At 40.4% G+C, this 22,107-nt stretch overlaps 1 protein-coding gene across 4 annotated transcripts in view; it reads right to left on the bottom strand.

Annotated features, from left to right (window-relative positions):
* Nucleotides 1–446: 446 nt before the first annotated feature.
* Nucleotides 447–22,107, bottom strand: part of HENMT1 (HEN methyltransferase 1) — a 32,842-nt gene continuing 11,181 nt past the window's right edge. For all 4 annotated transcript variants that reach the window (XM_060202174.1, XM_007528288.3, XM_060202175.1 and 1 more), the window contains 5 exons: nt 11,228–11,340; nt 10,350–10,484; nt 8,254–8,433; nt 6,444–6,618; nt 447–2,111 (listed from right to left, as the gene is read on the bottom strand). In XM_060202174.1, the coding sequence (XP_060058157.1) occupies nt 1,686–2,111; nt 6,444–6,618; nt 8,254–8,433; nt 10,350–10,484; nt 11,228–11,340 (1,029 nt within the window). In that variant the 3' untranslated portion in view covers nt 447–1,685. The remainder of the gene's footprint in view (nt 2,112–6,443; nt 6,619–8,253; nt 8,434–10,349; nt 10,485–11,227; nt 11,341–22,107) is intronic.

Raw genomic sequence — 22,107 nt, forward strand, 5'->3', positions numbered from 1 at the left:
CCTGGAACCCCCACCTCCCCAGAGCCCTACAGGCTGCGAGTATGGATCGACCTGTCAGTGCCCATGTCCAGCAGAGAAGCAATTATAGAAGCCAGACCTCCCACCTTCTGCACCCTATAAAGATCTTTGGTCCATTCTCCCAGAGGGATAAAGACTAGGAAACCTTTCAGTGGAGGGGATGGGATATGGAACTCTGGTAGTGGGAATTATATGTAATTCTATCCCACAACTTGTTGATCATTATTAAATCACTAATAAAAAGAATTGGAAAATGCCCAAAAAATAAATAAAAGAGAAAGAACAAGACACCACTACACTGATGCTTCCCCCAGTGTTCTGTAGTACTTGGATGTGATGTGGCATGGGTTGAAGCCTGAGTCTTAAACATAGCAGTGCAGGCATCCTACCAGCTGAACTATCTGCTGGGCCCCTTTCACTATTTTTTTTCCCTTTAGGAAGGTCTCCATTTTGTGTACTGGTAAATAGTACAGGTATGTATTTCAATGCTCTGTGATGACTTTATTTTTTATACAAAGAGAGGGAGAGAAAGAGTAAAAAAGACCACTGCACTGAAAAGTTCTCTAATGAGTGGGGGGCCAGATTCGAACCTGCATCACACACACGACAGAGCAAACACACCAGCCAAGTGAGCTATTTTGCCAGTCTGGCTGTGGCTTGTTCAAAGGCTCATAAATTTAAGGACAAAATGAGAAGCTGCCTTTTAAGCAATCACATTGTAGTACAGCACAGCCATGTCACTCACATGTTACCTACAGATGCTTTTCCACGTCAGCTCATGAAGAGTTACCAGTTGCTACAGAAATATTTATTAATCCTTGACTTTGAGTATTAATGAAACTTTCGAATAGGAAAAAAGAAAAAGGGAAGAAGGAAGAAAAAGAAAGAAAAGAGCTCATGGCAGAATAGGCAGATAAGGGCAAATTTTAAGAAGGATGTAGGTATAGGAGTTATAGAAAGATATGGATCTCAGGGACACAGGTGGTGGCACATCTGATTGAGTGCACATGTTACAGTGTACAAGGACCCAGGTTCGAGTCCTCACTCTCCACCTGCAGGGGGAAAGCTTTGTGAGTGGTGAAGTAGTGCTGCAGGTGTCTCACTGTCTCTCTCCTTCACTATCCCTTTCCCTCTTGATTTCTGGCTGTCTCTATCCAATAAAGATAATAAAAAGATTTTTTAAGTTAAAAAGACATGTGGATCTCACATTATTACTACTCCTACCCCAATTCCAATCAGTTGCCAAAGAAAATGTTCCAAAAATATGAACAATGAGGTGTTTTCCCCATCAAACGTGTATTCCAGTTTTATGATAGGACAGGTTAAGTGTCAGTTTAGAATTTAGCCCAAAGAGAAAATTCTCTCTATATAAGAAAATTAAAACTATTTTAAACTCCCCCCAAAAAGGTTTTGAAAACTACATTAATTGATTTGATTTTCTTCAAAACTGTTTTAATGTCACACTCAACATATGGCTCAAACATCAGAAATTATATAACCAAAAACAATATAAACAAAATCTCCACCCCCAGGAGCATATTTTAAAAATAACAAAGCTAGGTAGATAATTTCAAAATTAGAAATTGTTTGAACTATGACTACACAAAAAGTTCAAATTCTAAATGAGTCCAACTATCAGACCCTGAATTTCAGGAACTAAGGATGGCTCAGTAATTATCACTATCATCATGCAAGTCAACCTTCACTGCAGAGCCATCACTGTTCAAGCCGACTGAGTCAGCAATAAGAGTCTTCAGTGCTTCTATGTTATCACATAAGCGGTTAACCTTAGGATAAGCAAAGAGTCTTTCCAGAGGTACATAAAATTTATCTCCAACACAGAAAGGTTTGGGAGAACTCTCTATGTTGGTTTTTTCAGCTTCTGTGAAGACTGGTCCATGAAATGTGATGCAGGTCTTAGAGAGGTCAATGCCATCTGACTGTTCTGACTTAGCAAATTCCCTGTCATCCTGTAGTTTCAGATTTTGAACGAATCTGTGTTTCATGCTTTGAATTTCTCGGAACACTTCATTAATCAATACAAGTTGGCGGAATTTTTTTTGCTGTAAACTCGGGTAAGAGGCTGTAAAAACCTAAATGGGGCGGGGGGGGGGGGAGAATTTAAAACCGTTAGTAACTTGCCACACTGAGAAATTAACTGCACAGGTCAACAAGACAGCTTACTTGGATGGTGTGCCTCCTTTGTCATCATGTACATACTCCAGGTGTGAGTCCAGCTCCCACTGCACCAGTGAAAGCTTTGGTGCTGTGCTATCTTTCCCCGCCCCTGCCTATCTCCCTATCTGAAAAAATAGCCAGCTTGGAGCAGTGAAGCCTCAGGAAAAGGAGGGAAGGAGGGAGTGGAAGGAGGAAGAGGAATTAACTGTATAGTGGCTTGGGATGTGGGTAGAACACAATTTCAAGCATGAAGTCCCAAGTCTAATCCTTGGCATTGCATATGCTAGAATGATGCTCTACCCCCCACACACCATTCATAATATATTATTATTAAAAAAAATCAGCTGTATCTATATTTATGTTAAATCCCACTACTAATCATAAATGTCACAATTATAATGGAAGTCAAACTGCCATCACAGAGACATTAACAAATATCTGAATTGCTTTAAAAAAATTTTAAGATCTTCCCACCTGGGAGTCGGGCTATAACGCAGTGGGTTATGTGGTGCAAAGTGCAAGGACCAGCATAAGAATCCTGGTTGGATCCCCTGGCTCCCCACCTGTAAAAGTCGCTTCACAAGCAGACCTGCAGGTGTCTATCCTCTCCCCCTCTGTCTTCCCCCCACCCCGTCTACATTTCTCTGTCCTGTACAACAACGATGACATCAATAACAGCAATAATAACTACAACAACAATGAAAAGCAAGGACAACAAAAGGGAAAATAAATATTTTTTAAAGATTTTTTAAGATTTTAAAAAAATATTTATTTCCTTTTTGTTTCCCTTGTCATTTTTATTGTTGTTGTAGTTATTTCTGTTGTTGTTGTCGTCATCATTGTTAGATAGGACAGAGAGAAATGGAGAGAGGAGGGGAAGACAGAGAGAGGGAGAGAAAGATAGACACCTGCAGACCTGCTTCACCACCCTGTGAAGTGACTCTCCTGCAGGTGGGGAGCCGGGGGATTGAACCAGGATCCACATGCCGGTCCTTGCACTTTACGCCATGTGCGCTTAACCCACTGTGCTATCGCCCGACTTCCCAATAAATATTTTAAAAAATTTTTTTAAAAAGAGATCTCTCCACCTGCAGGGAGGGGCCGCTTTGCAAGCAGTGAAGCAGGTCTCCAGGTGTCTTTCTCTCCCCTTTTTTTTTTTTTAATTTTTTTTATATTTATTTTATTTATTCCCTTTTGTTGCCCTTGTTGTTTTATTGTTGTAGTTATTATTGTTGTTGTTGTTGTTGGATAGGACAGAGAGAAATGGAGAGAGAAGGGGAAGACAGAGAGGAGGAGAGAAAGATAGACACCTGCAGACCTGCTTCACCGCCTGTGAAGCGACTCCCCTGCAGGTGGGGAGCCGGGGGTTGAACCGGGATCCTTATGCCGGTCCTTGTGCTTTGCGCCACCTGCGCTTAACCCGCTGCGCTACAGCCCGACTCCCTCTCCCCTTCTGTATTCTCCTTCTCTCTCAGTTTTTCTCTGGCCTATCAAACAATGGAAAAAAAAAAGATGGCCTCCAGGAGGAGTGGATTCATAGTGCAAGCACTGAGTCCCAGCAATAACCCTGGAGTCAAAAAAAAAAAAAAATTCCTAGATCTGCCCCACTAGGGAAAGATAGAAAAAGCAATTACAGAAGCCAGACCTTCCACCTTCTGCACCCCCCAAAATTTTTTTGGTCCATACCTCAAGAGAGGGATAAAGAATAAGGAAGCATCCCCCCAACAAAGTTATTGAACCTAGATACAGACCAGGGCCCATGATATAGGGCACATGTGCACATGTACCATAAGCTGGGGGAAATATATACCTTAAAGTACAAGTGCACAATAGTCTACAGTAACTCAATAAGTACAGCAAACAAGTAAAAAGATCTAAAAAAAAAAAAAAAAGAACTACTTAAATATTCTCTGTTTAGACCTAATCTCCTTACCTACTACCTACTTCCTATTTCACTTCCCTCAATCACTCTAAGTCTAACTCTGTCCGATAAAGCAAGCACTACAAAAGCTGAATAAGGACAAGAGACCAGCACACTTTAATGATGGCCCTTTTGGTCACTACCAGGCCACCCTATCATATGGAGCCCTAGTCAGAGAATCCTGGGATTCCTACACAGATATGATGAGCCTAGACCCCACTTTCTTACAGATCCCTCTCTCCACCATCACTGGTCATCTCCACCAGGAACAACATCATAAACCCTCTTGTGGGCCTCTATAGGACTTGCCCTCAATGTGGAACAACAGTGGTAGAAACTGCCCCATTCCCTGTAGGGAGGCAGGGTCAACATACTCTGCCACTTGAGGAAGACAGGTCTGCTGGGCATTAAGCCCTGCTCCAACGTTGATACTACGGTCTATTTACATAATCACTGTTTTGCCTGAGAGCTGCCCTGCCTGCAGGGTATTGGTTATCCCATTGGTTAGAACCTTTGCAACAGCTGCTATGTAAGCTTTCTACCTTCACGCTCTTTTCTTTTCTCCACCCCCTCTCCTAGCCATTTCCTTTTCTGACCTGCCACTACCGGTTTCTAAGATATAAAAAGCGTTGTCTCTGATCAATAAAGGCATTACATCACGTTCCCGTTCCGCCAAGAGTTCCTGGATCCTCTCTCCCGCCCACAAAGCTAGGCCGGCACAGGTCCTGAAATGAGTGCAGCCTAGAATGTTCCTAGCTATGACCATGGAATGCAAGCTCAGACTGACAGGGATGCAGAGGTTACACAGATTCCTCTGCTATATACGAATGGATATGGGGTCAGATTGATGGAGTCTACTACAGTATTTCTATACTCTTCCTATATTTGAGAGCTACTCTCTGCCCTGATCCAGCTTTCTAGTCCTATCCTAAAACTCTTGACACCAACTTCCCAGACAATACTTTTAGCCCACCTGCATGTTAGCTGTCAGGCTCAAGCAAAAATTAGTAAAGTCATGAGGCCCTTGGAATATATCTAAAACAGACTCCCTGGCCTCTGACAACATGAAAACCTCACCTGCTAGACTTTTACTGTTAGGTTCCTGATTATTAAACAACTTGTTCTGCTTTATATCTTAATGCTTTTCAGCCACCAAGTTGTAAGTGCTACCATGACACCAACCTAACTTCCCTGGGCAGATGACCTCACCAATGTGTCCTGAAACCCCCACCTCCCAGAGCCCCATCCCACTAGGGAAAGGTAGAAACAGGATGGGGGTATGGATTGACCTGTCAGTGCCCATGTCCAGCAGAGAAGCAATTATAGAAGCCAGACCTCCCACCTTCTGTTCCCCATAAAGATCTTTGGTCCATTCTCCCAGAGGGATAAAGAATAGGAAATCTTCCAACGGAGGGGAGGGGCTATGGCACTCTGGCAGTGGGAATTGTATGTAATTCCATTCCTCTTATTCCACAATCTTGCCAATCATTACTAAATCACTAGTAAAATTAAAAAAAAAAAAAAAAAAAAGAATAGGGAAGCTTCCAGTGGAGAGGATAGGACACAGAACTCTGGAGATGGGAACTGTGTGGAATTGTACCTGTTATCTTAAAATTTTGTTGTTGTTGTTTAAGATTTTTTTTATGGTTTTTTTAAAAAAATTTAATACTTTTATTTATTTATTCCCTTTTGTTGCCTTTGTTGTTTTATTGTTCTTGTTCATGATGTCGTCATTGTTGGATAGGACAGAGAGGAATGGAAAGAGAAGGGAAAGACAGGGAGAGACAGACAGACACCTGCAGACCTGCTTCACCACCTGTAAAGCGATAAAATCTTGTTAATCATTATTAAAGTACTCACAATTTAAAAAAAAAAAAATTCTAATGATCAGTCTCCTAAATCAGCTTTCTCCCCATTCACATCAACTTGATATTAAAGGGACATGGGTGGGAGAAAATTAAAGGGGGGAAGTTAACTAAAAGACAGTATGTTTACTCTTCATCTCCTTAAAGCAAGGCTCAGTTCCAACATTCATGTCCTGAGCCAAGCTGTGAAGGAATGGCTGCTGGCTTTCCTCTTTCCTGCTGAGGATGCCAACAGATTACAAAAGGGAGGTTGCTGGCACAAACAACTGAAAAGTATTCTAAGGCTCAGGCAGCCCATTCTCTCTAATATACTTGGAGCCACGGTAAAAAGCCAGGCAGTCTCAAGAGCTGCAGTAGTTCAATTCTGACAGCATTTGTGGGCATGAAGGTTTACCCTCGAATGAACCTCAAAACACGGTCATTTACAATTAATCTCTCCAGTGAGGACTGAGAATACTTACAGCTTTATAAATATGCTCACTATGGTGCTCTGAACTGCATGATTCGGTTTTTGTGATGTTTTTCTGAAAGATCCCTATCTGGGTACAGTATCCAACGTCCTCAGCTCCTGCAGGTGGTTCCCCTACACCAGTAAACTCTACTGAGTAATTGTAACGACCTGCCACATCCAAAGCCCTGAAATCAACAGGAGAGGAATCATTTTTATAAACACAGATCTATTGTTTAAGCAATGCTCAATAGAACATGAAAAAAATACCGTGAATTAAAATATTTAAGCTGTAAATTCCAACAGTGGTATATAATGTTACCACACAAGGTTTGCTTTTTTTTTTTTTTCTTTTGTGAGGTGCATAAAAGGCAATGATAGGGTCAGTTTCCTTGCTCTTTTTTTTTGCCTCCAGAGTTATTGCTGGGGCTCGGTGCCTGCATTACGAATCCAACTGCTCCTAGAAGCCATTTTTTTCCCTTTTGTTGCCCTTGTTGTTTGTTGTTGTTGTTGTTGTTATTGCTATCGTTGTTGCTGGATAGAACAAAGAAATTGAAAGAAGAGGGGAAGACAGAAAGACATCTGTAGACCTGCTTTACCGCCCGTGAAGCGACCTTGCTGCAGGTGGGGAGCAAGGGTTCGAACTGGGATCCCTACACAGGTTCTTGCACTTTGTACCATGTGCACTTAATCCTCTGCACTACCACCCGCCCCCAGTTTCTTTGCTTTTTATGAATATATATGTAAGGGGCCAGGCGGTGGTGCACCTAGTTGAGTGCACATGTTACAATGCGCAAGGACCCAGGTTCAAGCCCCCAGTCCCTACCTGCAGGAGGAAAGCTTTGCAGGTGAAGCAGTGTTGCAGGTGTCTATCTCTGTATCCCTCCCTCTTCCCTTGTTGATTTCTGGATGTCTCTAATCAGTAAATAAATAAATATAATTAATATATGTATATATTTCTTTTATTTTAATAGGACAGGGAGAAATTGAGTGGGGAGAGGAAGATAGAGAAGGAGAGACACCTGTAGCCTTGCTTCACTGCCTCTGAGATTTTCCCACCCTGAAACTGGGGGCAGGGTCTTGAGCCCAGGTCCTCATGCATGTGGGCTCAACTAGATAGGCTACCACTAGGCCCCGGGGACAATTTTTAAATATCAACAAAAATATGAAGGAAAAAGGAAAGAGAAGAGTTAAGAACAGCAATCAGGAGGTAGCTCAATAGATAAAACTCTCAAGCATGAGGTCCGCAGTTTGATCCCTGGCGCTGCAAGTACCAGAGTAAGGTCTGGCTCTCTTCCTCTCTCCTACTCTCTCACTAATAAATAAATGAAATCCTTACAAATAAATTAAATAAAAGGAGAGTTGCAGACCAGAATTTAGAGGTGAACAAGGAGACCACAAAGGCAACTATTCCTATGCCTGTTTGGGTTTGGAATTACGCGAGAAACACCGTCATCTCAAATGTTCCTTGGAAGAATTACCTGAGACCAGGACATGAGGCTCAACCTTATAGCCCCTCATCTTCTCTCACCAATATATTTCCTGGTCTCCACACTAACACTCCTGATACTTTCACGTTAATAGATATATGGTGCCTACACATTTGTTTGCCTGTGAGACCAAAGAGATGAAACAAACCCTCTAAATATGGTGGTTCCTTTATGACCTTATTACAAGCTAAGTTGCACTTACAGGGTCAATTTTATTGGAATAAAATAAATAAATTCAGCCATGTCTAAAGATCAAGATTACTTCACAGGGCTCCTGAACTCCAGTTGGGTACCACAATTCAAACAAATAAACAAAAACACTTAGGAACTCACCAGGTCTGAAACTGCAATCTGTTCCATTCAAATTTGTGATCTGAATCTCTTAAGGTCACTGTTGGAAACAGGGGATTAAATTCACAGTTTGGTGTGCTGATGACGACCATAGCTGGAGACAAGTAACCAAACACAACTTTGGGAAACATGGCCAAATCTTCCGAATCCAAATGTTCTATTCTAAAATGTGGAGGTGCATAGGTAAGAATAAAATCCAGATTTACTTGCAAATATTCTATTTACTTGTCAAAAACAACTTTTATCTCTATATTCATCTATAGCTTCTTTGAATATGCAGTAGTACTTAATATATCTAAGAATGATTATTCATCAACTCTCATTTTCTTTGCCACTGTTGCTCCTTTTTCCAGTTAATGTTCCTTGTTATCCTTGCCGGGTCTTCTCAATAGCTCTCAAAAATTTTCTGAATAAGTACTTTCCTGATATGATGTATCAGTAAAGACATGTCATTTCCTGGGCCAGTAAGACAGTTCAGCTGGGAAGGTGTCTGCTTTTTCATGTATATAATACAGGTTCAAGCCCAGCCCTATTGCACTAGAGGAAACTTCTATGCTGTGGTGTTTTTCCCTCTCTTATCTCAGTCTTAAAAAATCAGCCCAGGGTGGTAAAGTCCCAGAAATGATCAAAACCAAAACAAACACCCACCCCATACATGCCACATACACAATTTCTGTTATGGTAATCCTGTCCAAAATGCATATTCTGAGACCAAAGGGGTTGCACAGCATTAGAGCACCAGATATGAGTATGTGAAGCCTCAGAGGTACCAGGTTCAATCCATGACACCACCATATGCTAGAGCACAAAGGTGCTCTCTGGTCTCTCACTCTGTCTCATTCTGTACACATTAGGTAAACTAAACATTCCAAATAATGTCTTCAGGGTCCTAGGAAGGTAAAATTTGAATATAGTCACCAACAGCCAAAAATTGAAATTATTTTTATTAAATAATGAAAGAAAGAGTGGTTGGGGAAATAGTTCAAGCTGTGATTTGCATGCTGAGGGTTCCCAAGTTGATCCTTAGTGCCAAACGTACTAGAGTGGTGCTTTGACTTAATACTCACCCTTATGTGACACTATCTCATATGACATAAATATTTGTTTTAATGTCGTGATAGGGACCTGTTACTTAATACTCCTTAGGAAATACAAACTAAATTTATTAGGGACAAAGGACCATGATGGGTAAATAACGACCCTTAAATTGTCCCTTCAAAATTTGCATGCAGAAGGCAGTAAAAAGCTAGTCCCAACTGACATTTTTTTTTTTTTTTTACAAATAAAAAGATGGCAGGGGAGACTTAGACCTGAGGCTCCAAAGTCCAAGGTTCAACCCCACAAATCAGAGCTTAGAGGTGGGATTACATTATAATATTATAGTAATATTTATATGAAATATAATATTAGTTAATATAATTGGCAAACGCTAGAAGAAGAAGAAGTTAATATAATGACTTAAATAAAAACCTTTATTAGGATATGATTCACTAGTGCTGATCTGTGCAGATTTCTAAAGTAAATTTATACACTAAGAATTAGTTTAGAGATGAGGGGGCAGAGCTATGGTGTCCTAGTCACAGAAAGTTGACTCTCCCCCCAGAAAGCAAGTATTACAACAAAGTAACAATGAATTTCTTCAGAGAACAGCAGGTATTTCTGGTGGAGAAAGGAATGTCACTATCTGAAGATTGGTGATTGTATTTGAATAGCAAAAAGTGAAAAACAGCCCTGTGTTTTGGACAGGTACCAACCATATCTGCAGTCTATTCAAATACACATGACAAATTTAAAGGGTTTGCACAGAAGCACTCAGGGACCAAGTGTCTTTAAAAAAAAAAAAGTAACTAGTAACTCTGGACTGCAGTGTAGAGCTGTAGAAGCTAGACTCCTGACAAAACCCCCAGAGAATCAAAGAAGCCAGGGAACTGAACAGTAAACCCCTGTGTTATCAGACAGTGGGATAAAAGAGATGTCATTTGGTGTAAGATTTAAAGACAACTGGGTACCTATTTGGAGAAAAACAGCAAATGACATTCACAAAGCTGAAGATAAAAAAAAAAAAGTTTAATACTTACAATTCAATACATGTTATCAAATCAAATCCAAGCAAACGAGAATCTCTCTCCACAGCAGAACCATGATACAAGGTAATAGTCAAGTTCAGATCCCGGGGACTTAGAAAATCCCCCATGAATGGTGATAACTTGCTCCTGCAAAAGATTGTTGAAGAAGTAAAGAACACTTGAATCCAATCACCTATTGATGATATACTACTAGCTATAAAACTCTGCTGAATTACCTTTTTCCCGCATTGGTAAGTCTCACATGATCTATTTTCTATAACTTTAAATTTATTAAGGACCAGGTCTGTAGGATAACTTCCTCTAGCAGAGAAGTAATGAAGTGCCAATAACAATGTGAATACTTAATATTACTTTTATTATTAAAACTTGTGCTTTCCTAGCTCACTTTGGATCAATGACATTTCAATTCATTCAAATGAAAAAATTCTTGTAACATGCTACTGAAATCAGATGCTTGCATGGATGGATGGATGGATGAATAGAAAAACCAGACAGACAGGCATGGAGACCTGCTCTGGTTCAATCTGAAAGAGGTCATGAGCCTTTTCCTCAGTGCACTGGGACAATTAAGGTTCATGCTATAAATCATCATGGTCCCCAGCACTAAAATTTTACCATCTGAAATAGAATTTGTAACACTGACTATTATAATTACACAACTGAAGTTTTATTTTCTACACTGATAAAAAATAAGATGCAGGTGTTATCACACAATTTACACAGTCAACTGGTGTTATGACAAAGTTAACCAGTAAGCTTAAGGTTCTCATAGTGCAAAGTTTTAAAACCAGTTGTATAAAATCAACCTCTACTAAGGATAATTACTAGTATTAAGTTAATGCACAATTCTTTCAGAAATTAGACAGTACCCTTTCCATTGCAATTTATCTTCATCAATATCTACTCCAACAAGCTGTTCAATGCAACTGTGAAATTTAAGCATCCATATGAGTGAAGAATCACCACACCCCAAGTCTGCAACCTATGGATGAGACAGAATGTTATTTATAGTCATAGAGGTTAAGTAAAATCAAAAGCATTTTTCTCTTTATGAGAGGGAGTGCGCCTCATACTAAGAGCACTGAGTCTGAGAGGTGCTCACACAGGAAAGTGTCAGTCCCAGTTCAGGGCGCCAGTATGCCGGACTAGCTTCGCAGGCGGGAGACAGATGATCAGGGATTCATGGTTGAGCTGGAGAGCAATATCTCTTTATTTACAAGCGAGTGGGGATTCGGTTCAAAAACTAATCTCTAATCACAACCCCATTCTGTCCTGCATCCTTCTCCTGCCACAGCATCAGGAACAACGGAATGCATAGATAGGATAGGGGGCACCAACCAGCGAGGACTAAACCAAAATCTCCGGGGGGGGGGGGGTGGACACCAAACCAATATAACAGTATGACCATGTAAATAGACCACAACGTCAAGCAATGTAACAGAAGGGATCCCAGAAGCAGAACTAGAAGCATACCAACAGGAAAGCACACACTTGGCCATAGATGAAGAACCAGGTATGAGCCTCTGGCATCACATGGGAGTTCCGTGCATGGTACTAAGGAAAACTCCATGAACAGTGAACAGTGCTGTAGTGTCTCCTCTCTCTCACTCTCCCCTCTCTATGTCTCTTGCTCTCCTCTATCTCTCCCTCTATGACTCTACCTAAAGTTAAAAAAGAAAAAAAGTTCACAGGGAGAAGTATAAATGTGCAAGCATAAGGCCCTAGTGGTGAAATAAATAACCATAATATAAAAAAGAATCTTTGGGGTAGAAAAAAAAAAAAAGTACACAAAAAGGAAACTAATCAGTAAACAAAGTGTTTTGACCTTTACAAGAAACTCCTCTGGGGCCAGGCAGTGTGGCACACCTGGTTGAACACAGGTTATCATGCGCAAGGACCGAGGTATGAGCCCCCGGTCCCCACTTGCAAAGGGAAAGCTTTACAAGTGGTGAGGCATGACTGCAGTGTCTGTCTCTCCCTCTAGTCTCTTGATTTCAGACTGTCTCTATCCAATAAATAAATATCATAAAAAATTTAAAAAAAAAGAAAAACAAGAAAGTCCTCTGACTTACACAAGGACCTGCAGTGGGGAAACTTCACAAGCGGTGAAGAAAGGAAGAAAAAAGAAACTCCTCTGGCTGAGGTGGATATCAAGTGTTATCTTAGGGCCTAACTCAGTTTCATTATTTAAGACAAATGGGCACCTACCAAGCATACCAGAACAGGAGCCTGACTTTGACCAGTGTTTAATAATTCATGCATATAATCTCATTAATCTCATTGCTCTAATACACATACAAAAGCACTAATAGTTTTTTTTTAAAAAACTATTAGTGTGGTATATATACACAATGGAATACTATGCAGCTATCAAGAACAATGAACCCACCTTCTCTGACCCATCTTGGACAGAGCTAGAAGGAATTATGTTAAGTGAACTAAGTCAGAAAGATAAAGATGAGTATGGGATGATCCCACTCATCAACAGAAGCTGACTTAGAAGATCTGAAAGGGAAACTAAAAGAAGGCCCTGATCAAATTGTAAGTAGGGCACCAAAGTAAAAACCCAGTGGTGAGGGGTAGACATGTAGCTTCCTGGGCCAGTGGGGGGTGGGAGTGGGCGGGAGGGATGGGTCACAGTCCTTTGGTGGTGGGAATGGTGTTTATGTACACTCCTAGCAAAATGTAGACATATAAATCAGTAGTTAATTAATATGAGAGGGGGAAATCAATTGTATGTCTCAAAAGTTTCTCAAAACACAAACTGAATCTTTTTAATATATAGGCTATGTATTTGATATACGGACTCTCTCAAAAGCCTAGACCAAGTAGATTAGAAGCTTCCAATAGCACAGCTATATACAAGATACTGGGTACTGTACAGCAAACCATAACAAAGGGACTTTTCAAAGCTAACCCAATTAACAAATAATGTGATGATAATATTAACTATTGATTGTCTTTTTGAACCCTAAGACAGCAGGAACCTCACATCTTCACTATAGAGCCCCTACTTCCCCCAGTCCTGGAACCCTTGGATAGGGCCCACTTTCCCGTATACATCTCCCAATCCAAACCAAATAATATTGCATCCGCCGATCACAACCTAACCAAAGCAACGATTGCCATCTCAACATGCTTCACCTCAGACTGTATCCAGAGACTTCACGTGTGGAATGACAACCCTTCAGCTTCATTACTCGGGTGAGACCTTTCCTTTAATAGTACACTCTAATTTCATCTCAGGTGGTTCACTTTCTAACAAAGTCCCATAACCTAGATATACACCAGTTTCTGTGAGAGAGAGCTTATGTGCACACGTATCCATAAACTACTGCAAAATATATACCTGAAAGCAGGATTACACTAGCGTTTGCAATGAGTACCTCCCTAACACTTCCTCTCCACTATTCCAAGCTTGGGATCCATGATTGCTCAACAAATTGTTTGGCTTCATATATTAACTCTCTTTTCAATCACCAGGTTCCAGATGCCACCAGGATGCTGGCTAGGCTTCCCTGGATTAAAGACCCCACCAATGTGTCCTGGAGCTCAGCTTCCCCAGAGACACACCCTACTAGGGAAAGAGAGAGGCAGACTGGGGGTATGGACCAACCAGTCAATGCCCATGTTCAGCGGGGAAGCAACTACAGAAGCCAGACCTTCTACCTTCTGCAACCCTCAACGACCCTGGGTCCATGCTCCCAGAGGGATAGAGAATGGGAAAGCTACCATGGGAGGGAGTGGGTTATGGGGATTGGGTGGTGGGAATTGTGTGGAGTTGTACCCCTCCTACCTTATGCTTTTGTTCACTAATCCTTTCTTAAATAAAAAATTTAAAAAAAAACAAAAACATTCTTGTAATTAGCATATAGCACCAAAGTAAAAGACTCTGGGGTGGGAGGGTGGGGAGAATACAGGTCCATGAAGGATGATAAATGACATAGTGGGGGTTGTATTGTTAAATGGGAAACTGGGGAATGTTATGCATGTACAAACTATTGTACTTACTGTTGAATGTAAAACATTAATTCCCCAATAAAGAAATAAATTTAGAGTTACAAGAATAGTGGCTGGGGGGACTTCTGGAGGCGGAGCTACGAGCAGCAGATCACTTTCTCTCCTCTCCTCTCCTGGATCAACTAGGAATACCAAAGGAGACCACCCGGGACCAAAACAAGACAGAACTAGAATGACCACAGAAACCCAGTAAATCACCCGTGAGTACAAACACGCGTGGCTGGTGACAGAGAGGAGAGAGGAGCCTAATGAGAGATTAAGTGACTGCTAACAGTTCAGCAGTTTATCAGTTGAGACACCACCTCCAGTCTGCTCCACCAACAAGGGGACAGCTGAAGGGAGGAGAGGACTCCCCAGAGACTCACCAAGTGCAACTCTGAGTCTCCATTGCTACTACCCTCAGAATCTGGAGCAGTGACAGGGAGGGACACCAGGGGACAGAGATCTAAACAGGAAACTCAGGAGAAGACCTATACCTCGGTGACATAGATGAGGGGCTGTAAAAGTCTCTTTGCATAACCACTGGATTATCTCTGCCACACCCTGCTTTATCTCTTGGTCAGGAGTCAGTGATTAAGCTAAGAAGCCTATTGATAGTTGAAAAGCCCTCAGGCTCCCATAGCCTACAGGGAAGGAAAAAAAAAAGAAAGAGGCTTTTAAACCACTGAGCTCCAAATCAGGGATTGAATCAACTGTTAACTTCCACCACTGTGAACCCTTTAATTAACTTACTTAGACACAAGTCAATCCAGGCAATAGTGATCAATAATTTGAAAATTACTGATAAAGGGAACTCATAACATAATCTCATGGTTATTAGAGAGCCGAAAGCTGAAATCGCTGAGCTAAGAATGCAACTAGCTGAACAAGCTAAAACAGTATCAGAGGAGGGCAACAAAATAGATGATCTCCAGAAAACAGTAGAGGGCAGAGAGAATAGAATCTATGAGGCTGAAGACAGAATTAGCAAGATTGAGGATGAATTAGAGACAACTAAAAAAGAAGTAAGTGATCTCAAAAAGAGATTAAGAGATGCTGAAAACAACAACAGAGTCCTATGAGATGACTTCAAAAGAAACAATATACGCATTATAGGAATGGACACTACTTAATGCTCAGAGGATCAGTCAATCAAGAGGACTTAACAATTATTAACATCTATGCACCCAATGAGAAGCCATCTAAATACATCAAACGTCTACTGAAAGAGCTACAGCAATATATTAACAGCAGCACAATCATAGTAGGGGACTTCAACACCCCACTCTCTCAACTTGACAGATAATCCAGGCAGAAAATCAATAAAGACATAAGGGAGCTAAATGAAGAGATAGATAAACTAGAACTATTGGACATTTTCAGAGCCATTCATCCCAAGAAACTGGAATACACATTTTACTCAAATCCACATGGGTCATTCTCAAGGATAGACCATATTGCTAGGCCACAAAGACAGCATCAGCAAATTCAAGAGCACTGAAATTGTCCCAAGCATCTTTTCAGACCACAGTGGAACTAAACTAACACTTAACAATCAACAAAAGATTAGTAATAGTCCCAAAATGTGGAAGCTCAACAGTACACTTCTTAACAACCTCTGGGTCAAAGAGGAAATGAAGGAAGAAATCAAAATGTTTTGAGAGTTCAATGAAAATGAAGACACAAGCTATCAAAATATTAGGGACACAGCTAAGGCAGTAGTGAGAGGGAAGTCCATAGCTATACAAGCACACATTAGGAAACAAGAAAAAGCACAAATAAACAGCCTGATTGCACATCTTAAAGACCTAGGAGAAAAACAACAAAGGAACCCTAAAGCAACCAGAAGGACAGAAATCACTAAAGTTAGGGCAGAAATAAGTAACACTGAGAATAGGAAAACCATACAAAAGATCAATGAAAGTAAATGTTGGTTCTTCGAAAGAGTAAACAAAATCAACAAACCTTTAGCCAGACTTACAAAACAAAAAAGGGAGAAGACCCAAATAAATCGGATAGTAAATGAAAGAGGAGATATCACAACAGACACTGCAGAAATTCAACATATCATGCGAGGCTTCTATGAACAACTATATGCCACCAAGCTAGAGAACCTGGAAGAAATGGACGATTTCCTAGATACCTACCAACTTCCAAAACTAAGTAAATAGGAAGTGGATAACATGAACAGGCTCATCACACCTAATGAAATTGAAACAGTTATCAAAAATCTCCCCCAAAATAAAAGTCCTGGACCAGATGTTTTTTTTTGTTTGTTTGTTTTGTTTTCAGTGATTAATTCCTAGAGTATGTAGGAAATCATTTTCTTCTGTTTTGTGCTAACTCTGATGGATTTGCTCTTTTTTTTTTTTTTTCCCTCCAGGGTTATTGCTGGGCTCGGTGCCTGCACCATGAATCCACCACTCCTGGAGGCCATTTTCCCCCCTTTTTGTTGCCCTAGTTGTTGCAGCCTCGTAGCAGTTATCATTGCCATTGTTGACGTTGCTTTGTTGTTGGATAGGACAGAGAGAAATGGAGAGAGGAGGGGAAGACAGAGAGAGAGGGGGAGAGAAAGATAGACACCTGCAGACCTGCTTCACCGCCTGTGAAGCGACTCCCCTGCAAGTGGGGAGCCAGGGCCAAGAACCGGGATCCTTACTCCGGTCCCTGCGCTTTGCGCCACATGCGCTTAACCCACTGCGCCACCGCCCGACCCCCGGACCAGATGGTTTTACAAATGAATTCTACAAAACCTTCAAAGAAGAACTAATACCTCTACTTTTTTTTTAAATATTTATTTTATTTATTTATTCCCTTTTGTTGCCCTTGTTGTTTTATTGTTGTAGTTATTATTGTTGTTGTCATTGGATAGGACAGAGAGAAATGGAGAGAGGAGGGGAAGACAAAGAGGAGGAGAGAAAGATAGACACCTGCAGACCTGCTTCACTGCCTGTGAAGCGACTCCCCTGCAGGTGGGGAGCCGGGGTTCGAACCGGGATCCTTATGCCGGTCCCTGTGCTTTGCGCCACCTGCGCTTAACCCGCTGCGCTACAGCCCGACTCCCTAATACCTCTACTTTTAATAGTCTTCCAGAAGATTGAAGACACTGGAATACTCCCTGCCAGCTACTATGAAGCCAACATCACCCTGATACCAAAAGCAGACAGGGACACAACTAAAAAAGAAAACTATAGACCAATATCTCTGATGAACATAGATGCAAAAATATTGAATAAAATTCTAGCCAACCGGATACAGCAGTATATCAAAAAGATTGTTCATCATGACCAAGTGGGGTTTATCCCAGGCATGCAAGGTTGGTTTAATATACGTAAATCAATCAATGTGATCCACCACATCAACAACAGCAAGACCAAAAACCACATGGTCATATCAATAGATGCAGAGAAAGCCTTTGACAAAATACAACATCCCTTTATGATCAAAACACTACAAAAAATGGGAATAGATGGAAAATTCCGGAAGATAGTGGAGTCTATATATAGCAAACCTACAGCCAACATCATACTCAATGGGGAAAAACTGGAAGCATTTCCACTCAGATCAGGTACTAGACAGGGCTACCTACTATCACCATTACTATTCAACATAGTGTTGGAAGTTCTTGCCATAGCAATCAGGCAGGAGCAAGGAATTAAAGGCATACAGATTGGAAGAGAAGAAGTCAAACTCTCCTTATTTGCAGATGACATGATAGTATACATGGAAAATCCTAAGGAATCCAGCAAGAAGCTTTTGGAAATCATCAGGCAATACAGTAAGGTGTCAGGCTACAAAATTAACATTCAAAAGTCAGTGTCATTCCTCTATGCAAACACTAAGTTAGAAGAAATTGAAATCCAGAAATCAATTCCTTTTACTATAGCAACAAATACAATAGAATATCTAGGAGTAAACCTAACCAAAGAAGTGAAAGATTTGTATACTGAAAATTATGAGTCACTACTCAAAGAAATTGAGAAAGACACAAAGAAGTGCAAAGATATTCCATGTTCATGGGTTGGAAGAATTAACATCATCAAAATGAATATATTAACCAGAGCCATCTACAAATTTAATGCAATCCCCATCAAGATCCCAAGCACATTTTTTTGGAAAATAGAAAAAATGCTACAAATGTTTATCTGGAACCAGAAAAGACCTAGAATTGCCAAAACAATCTTGAGAAAAAAGAACAGAACAGGAGGCATCACACTCCCAGATCTCAAACTGTATTATAGGGCCATTGTCATCAAAACTGCTTGGTACTAGAACATGAACAGACACACTGACCAGTGGAATAGAATTGAGAGCCCAGAAATGAGGCCCCACACCTATGGACATCTAATCTTTGACAAAGGGGCCCAGACTATTACATGGGGAAAGCAGACTCTCTTCAACAAATGGTGTTGGAAACAATGGGTTGAAACATGCAGAAGAATGAAACTGAATCACTGTATTTCACCAAATACAAAAGTAAATTCCAAGTGGATCAAGGACTTGGATGTTAGACCACAAACTATAAAATACTTAGAGGAAAATATTGGCAGAACTTTTTTCCAGATAAATTTTAAAGACATTTTCAATGAAACAAATCCAATTACAAAGAAGACTAAGGCAAGTATAAACCTATGGGACTACATCAAATTAAAAAGCTTCTTCACAGCAAAAGAAACCACTACCCAAATCAAGAGACCCCTCACAGAATGGGAGAAGATCTTTACATGCCATACATCAGATAAGAGTTTAATAACAAACAGATATAAAGAGCTTGCCAGACTCAACAACAAGACAACAAATAACCCCATCCAAAAGTGGGGGGAGGACATGGACAGAATATTCATCACAAAAGAGATCCAAAAGGCCGAGAAACACATGAAAAAATGCTCCAAGTCTCTGATTGTCAGAGAAATGCAAATCAAGACAACAATGAGATATCACTTCACTCCTGTGAGAATGTCATACATCAGAAAAGGTACCAACAACAAATGCTGGAGAGATTGTGGGGTCAAAGGAACCCTCCTGCATTGCTGCTGGGAATGTCAATTGGTTCAATTTCTGTGGAGAACAGTCTGGAGAACTCTTAGAAAGCTAGAAATGGACCTACCCTTCAATTCCTCTCCTGGGGATATATCCTAAGGAACCCAACACATCCATCCAAAAAGATCTGTGTACACATATGTTCTTAGCAGCACAATTTGTAATTGCCAAAACCTGAAGCAACCCAGGTGTCCAACAACAGATGAGTGGCTGAGCAAGTTGTGGTATATATACACAATGGAATACTACTCAGCTGTAAAAAATGGTGACTTCACCGTTTTCAGCCGATCTTGGATGGACCTTGAAAAAATCATGTTGAGTGAAATAAGTCAGAAACTGAAGGATGAATATGGGATGATCTCACTCTCAGGCCGAAGTTGAAAAACAAGATTAGAAAAGAAAACACAAGTAGAACCTGAAATGGAATTGGAGTATTACACCAAAGTAAAAGACTCGGGGGTGGGTGGGTGGGAGGGGAGAATACAGGTCCATGAAAAATGAAAAAAAAAAAAAAAAAAAAAAAAAAAAAAAAAAAGAAAAGAAAACACAAGTAGAACCTGAAATGGAATTGGAGTATTACACCAAAGTAAAAGACTCTGGGGTGGGTGGCTGGGTGGGAAAATACAGGTCCATGAAAGATGAATGACATAGAGGGGGTTGTATTGTTAAATGGGAATCTGGGGAATGTTATGCATGAACAAACTATTGTATTTACTGTTGAATGTAAAACATTAATTCCCCAATAAAGAAATAAATTTGAAAAAAAAAGAAAAAAGAAATAAAAAAAAGTAAAAAAAGAAAACATTCTGACTTTAAATCATACAATAAGATCTTAATTAACCATTGCTTAATTACTTAAATTTCTGAACATCTTTATAAGAGGAAAGAAAGTCACCTTGGGAGAATTAATTCGGTTTCCAGTGGAAGGAATGGGGACAGAGAACTTGGGTGGTTGCAACAGTGTGGAAGTTATATAAATCATTAACAAATTTAATAAAATAAAAGTAAAAAAGAAAGTCAAATGAAAATTCATGGCAGACATCTTAAAAGTACACATATCAGGGGTCGGGCAGTAGCGCAGCGGGTTAGGTGCACGTGGCACAAAGCGCAAGGACCGGCATAAGGACCCGGGTTCGAGCCCCAGGCTCCCCACCTGCAGTGGAGTCACTTCATAGGCGGTAAAGCAGGTCTGCAGGTGTCTATCTTTCTTTCCCCCTCTCTGTCTTATCCTCCTCTCTCCATTTCTCTCTGTCCTATCCAACAACGAACGACATCAACAACAGTAAGAACTGCAACAAGGCTACAACAAGGGCAACAAAAGGAGAAAACAAATGGCCTCCAGGAGCAGTGGATTCATGATGCAGGCACTGAACCCCAGCAATAACCCTGGAGGCAAAAAAAAAAAAAAAAAAGTACACATATCCAAAAAGGTATCCCAAACAGGGTAGTAGATTTTATTTATTTTTATTTATTTATTTTTTTTTGCGCCTCCAAGGTTATTGCTGGGGCTCATTGCCTGCACCATAAATCCACTGCTCCTGGATGTCATTTTTCCCCTTTTTTTTGTTGCCCTTGTTGTAACTTTATTGTGGTTATTACTGTTATTGTTGATGTCGTTTGTTGTTGGATAGGACAGAGAGAAATGGAGGGAGGAGGGGAAGACAGAGAGGAGGAGAGAAAGACAGACACCTGCAGACCTGCTTCACCGTCTGTGAAGCGACTTCCCTGGAGGTGGGGAGCTAGGGCTTGAACCGGGATCCTTAGGCGGGTCCTTGGCTTTGCGCCACGTGCGCTTAACCTCCTGCGCTACCGCCAATCCCCAGTAGATTGGTTCTAATCCAACTGTTGGTAATCATATTCTGGAGATCTAAACTATTGCAAGATACCAAGTCGCCTGAGAATGAAGTCATGGATTAAAGCATTGCATTTTGAAACTCAAGTTCTGTCCCTGATATTCCATGTGCCAGAGTGATGCCTTGGTTTTCTCTTTCTCTCCATCTCTCTGTCTCATAAACAAACATTCTTTAAGAAGGTACTAAGCCACAACATATTACAGTATTGATGTGCACAAATAATTTTAAAAGTTAAAACTAAAAGCAGATTACCAACAATAATGACATCAATAACAACAATAATGACAACAATAAAACAAGGGCAACAAAAGGAAATAAATAAATAAATCTTTTTTAAAAAACTAAAGCAGATTAAAGTTATCTAAGTATTTGTGGTTAGGGAGATCATTAAACTGGCAGAACACTACCAGAGGCTCCTGGTTAAGGTTAGCATCAAATGCGCCAGAATGGTGCTTTGGCTTCTCTCTTTATCTAATTTGAAATAAATATAAATTTAAAAAAAATAGGGCAGGCAAAATAGTTCACTGGATAGTGCACTTTGCTATGTGTGTGACCCAGGTTCAAGTCCAGCTTCTATTGCACTGAATAAAAATTTGGTGTTGTGGTCATTTTAATTTTCTCCCTTTCTGCCTCTATCTGAAAATAAAATAAATAAATAAAAATTATTCTAGCATGAGAAGATATCACGGTGTTCTTGGCAACAGATTTGCATGGTATTTTATGCATAAGTTTAATCTTATGCAGACACCAACAAAAGTCAGAGGTGAGCAGTGCTCTAATTAAAAAGAAAGAAAGAAAGAAAGAGTTGCATTTTTAAAAAATTCAAAAAACAAAAACTACCACCTTTGGGGTTTTGA

Source organism: Erinaceus europaeus, chromosome 11 (genome assembly GCF_950295315.1).
Source record: "Erinaceus europaeus chromosome 11, mEriEur2.1, whole genome shotgun sequence".
In the NCBI taxonomy this organism is placed as follows: domain Eukaryota; kingdom Metazoa; phylum Chordata; class Mammalia; order Eulipotyphla; family Erinaceidae; genus Erinaceus; species Erinaceus europaeus.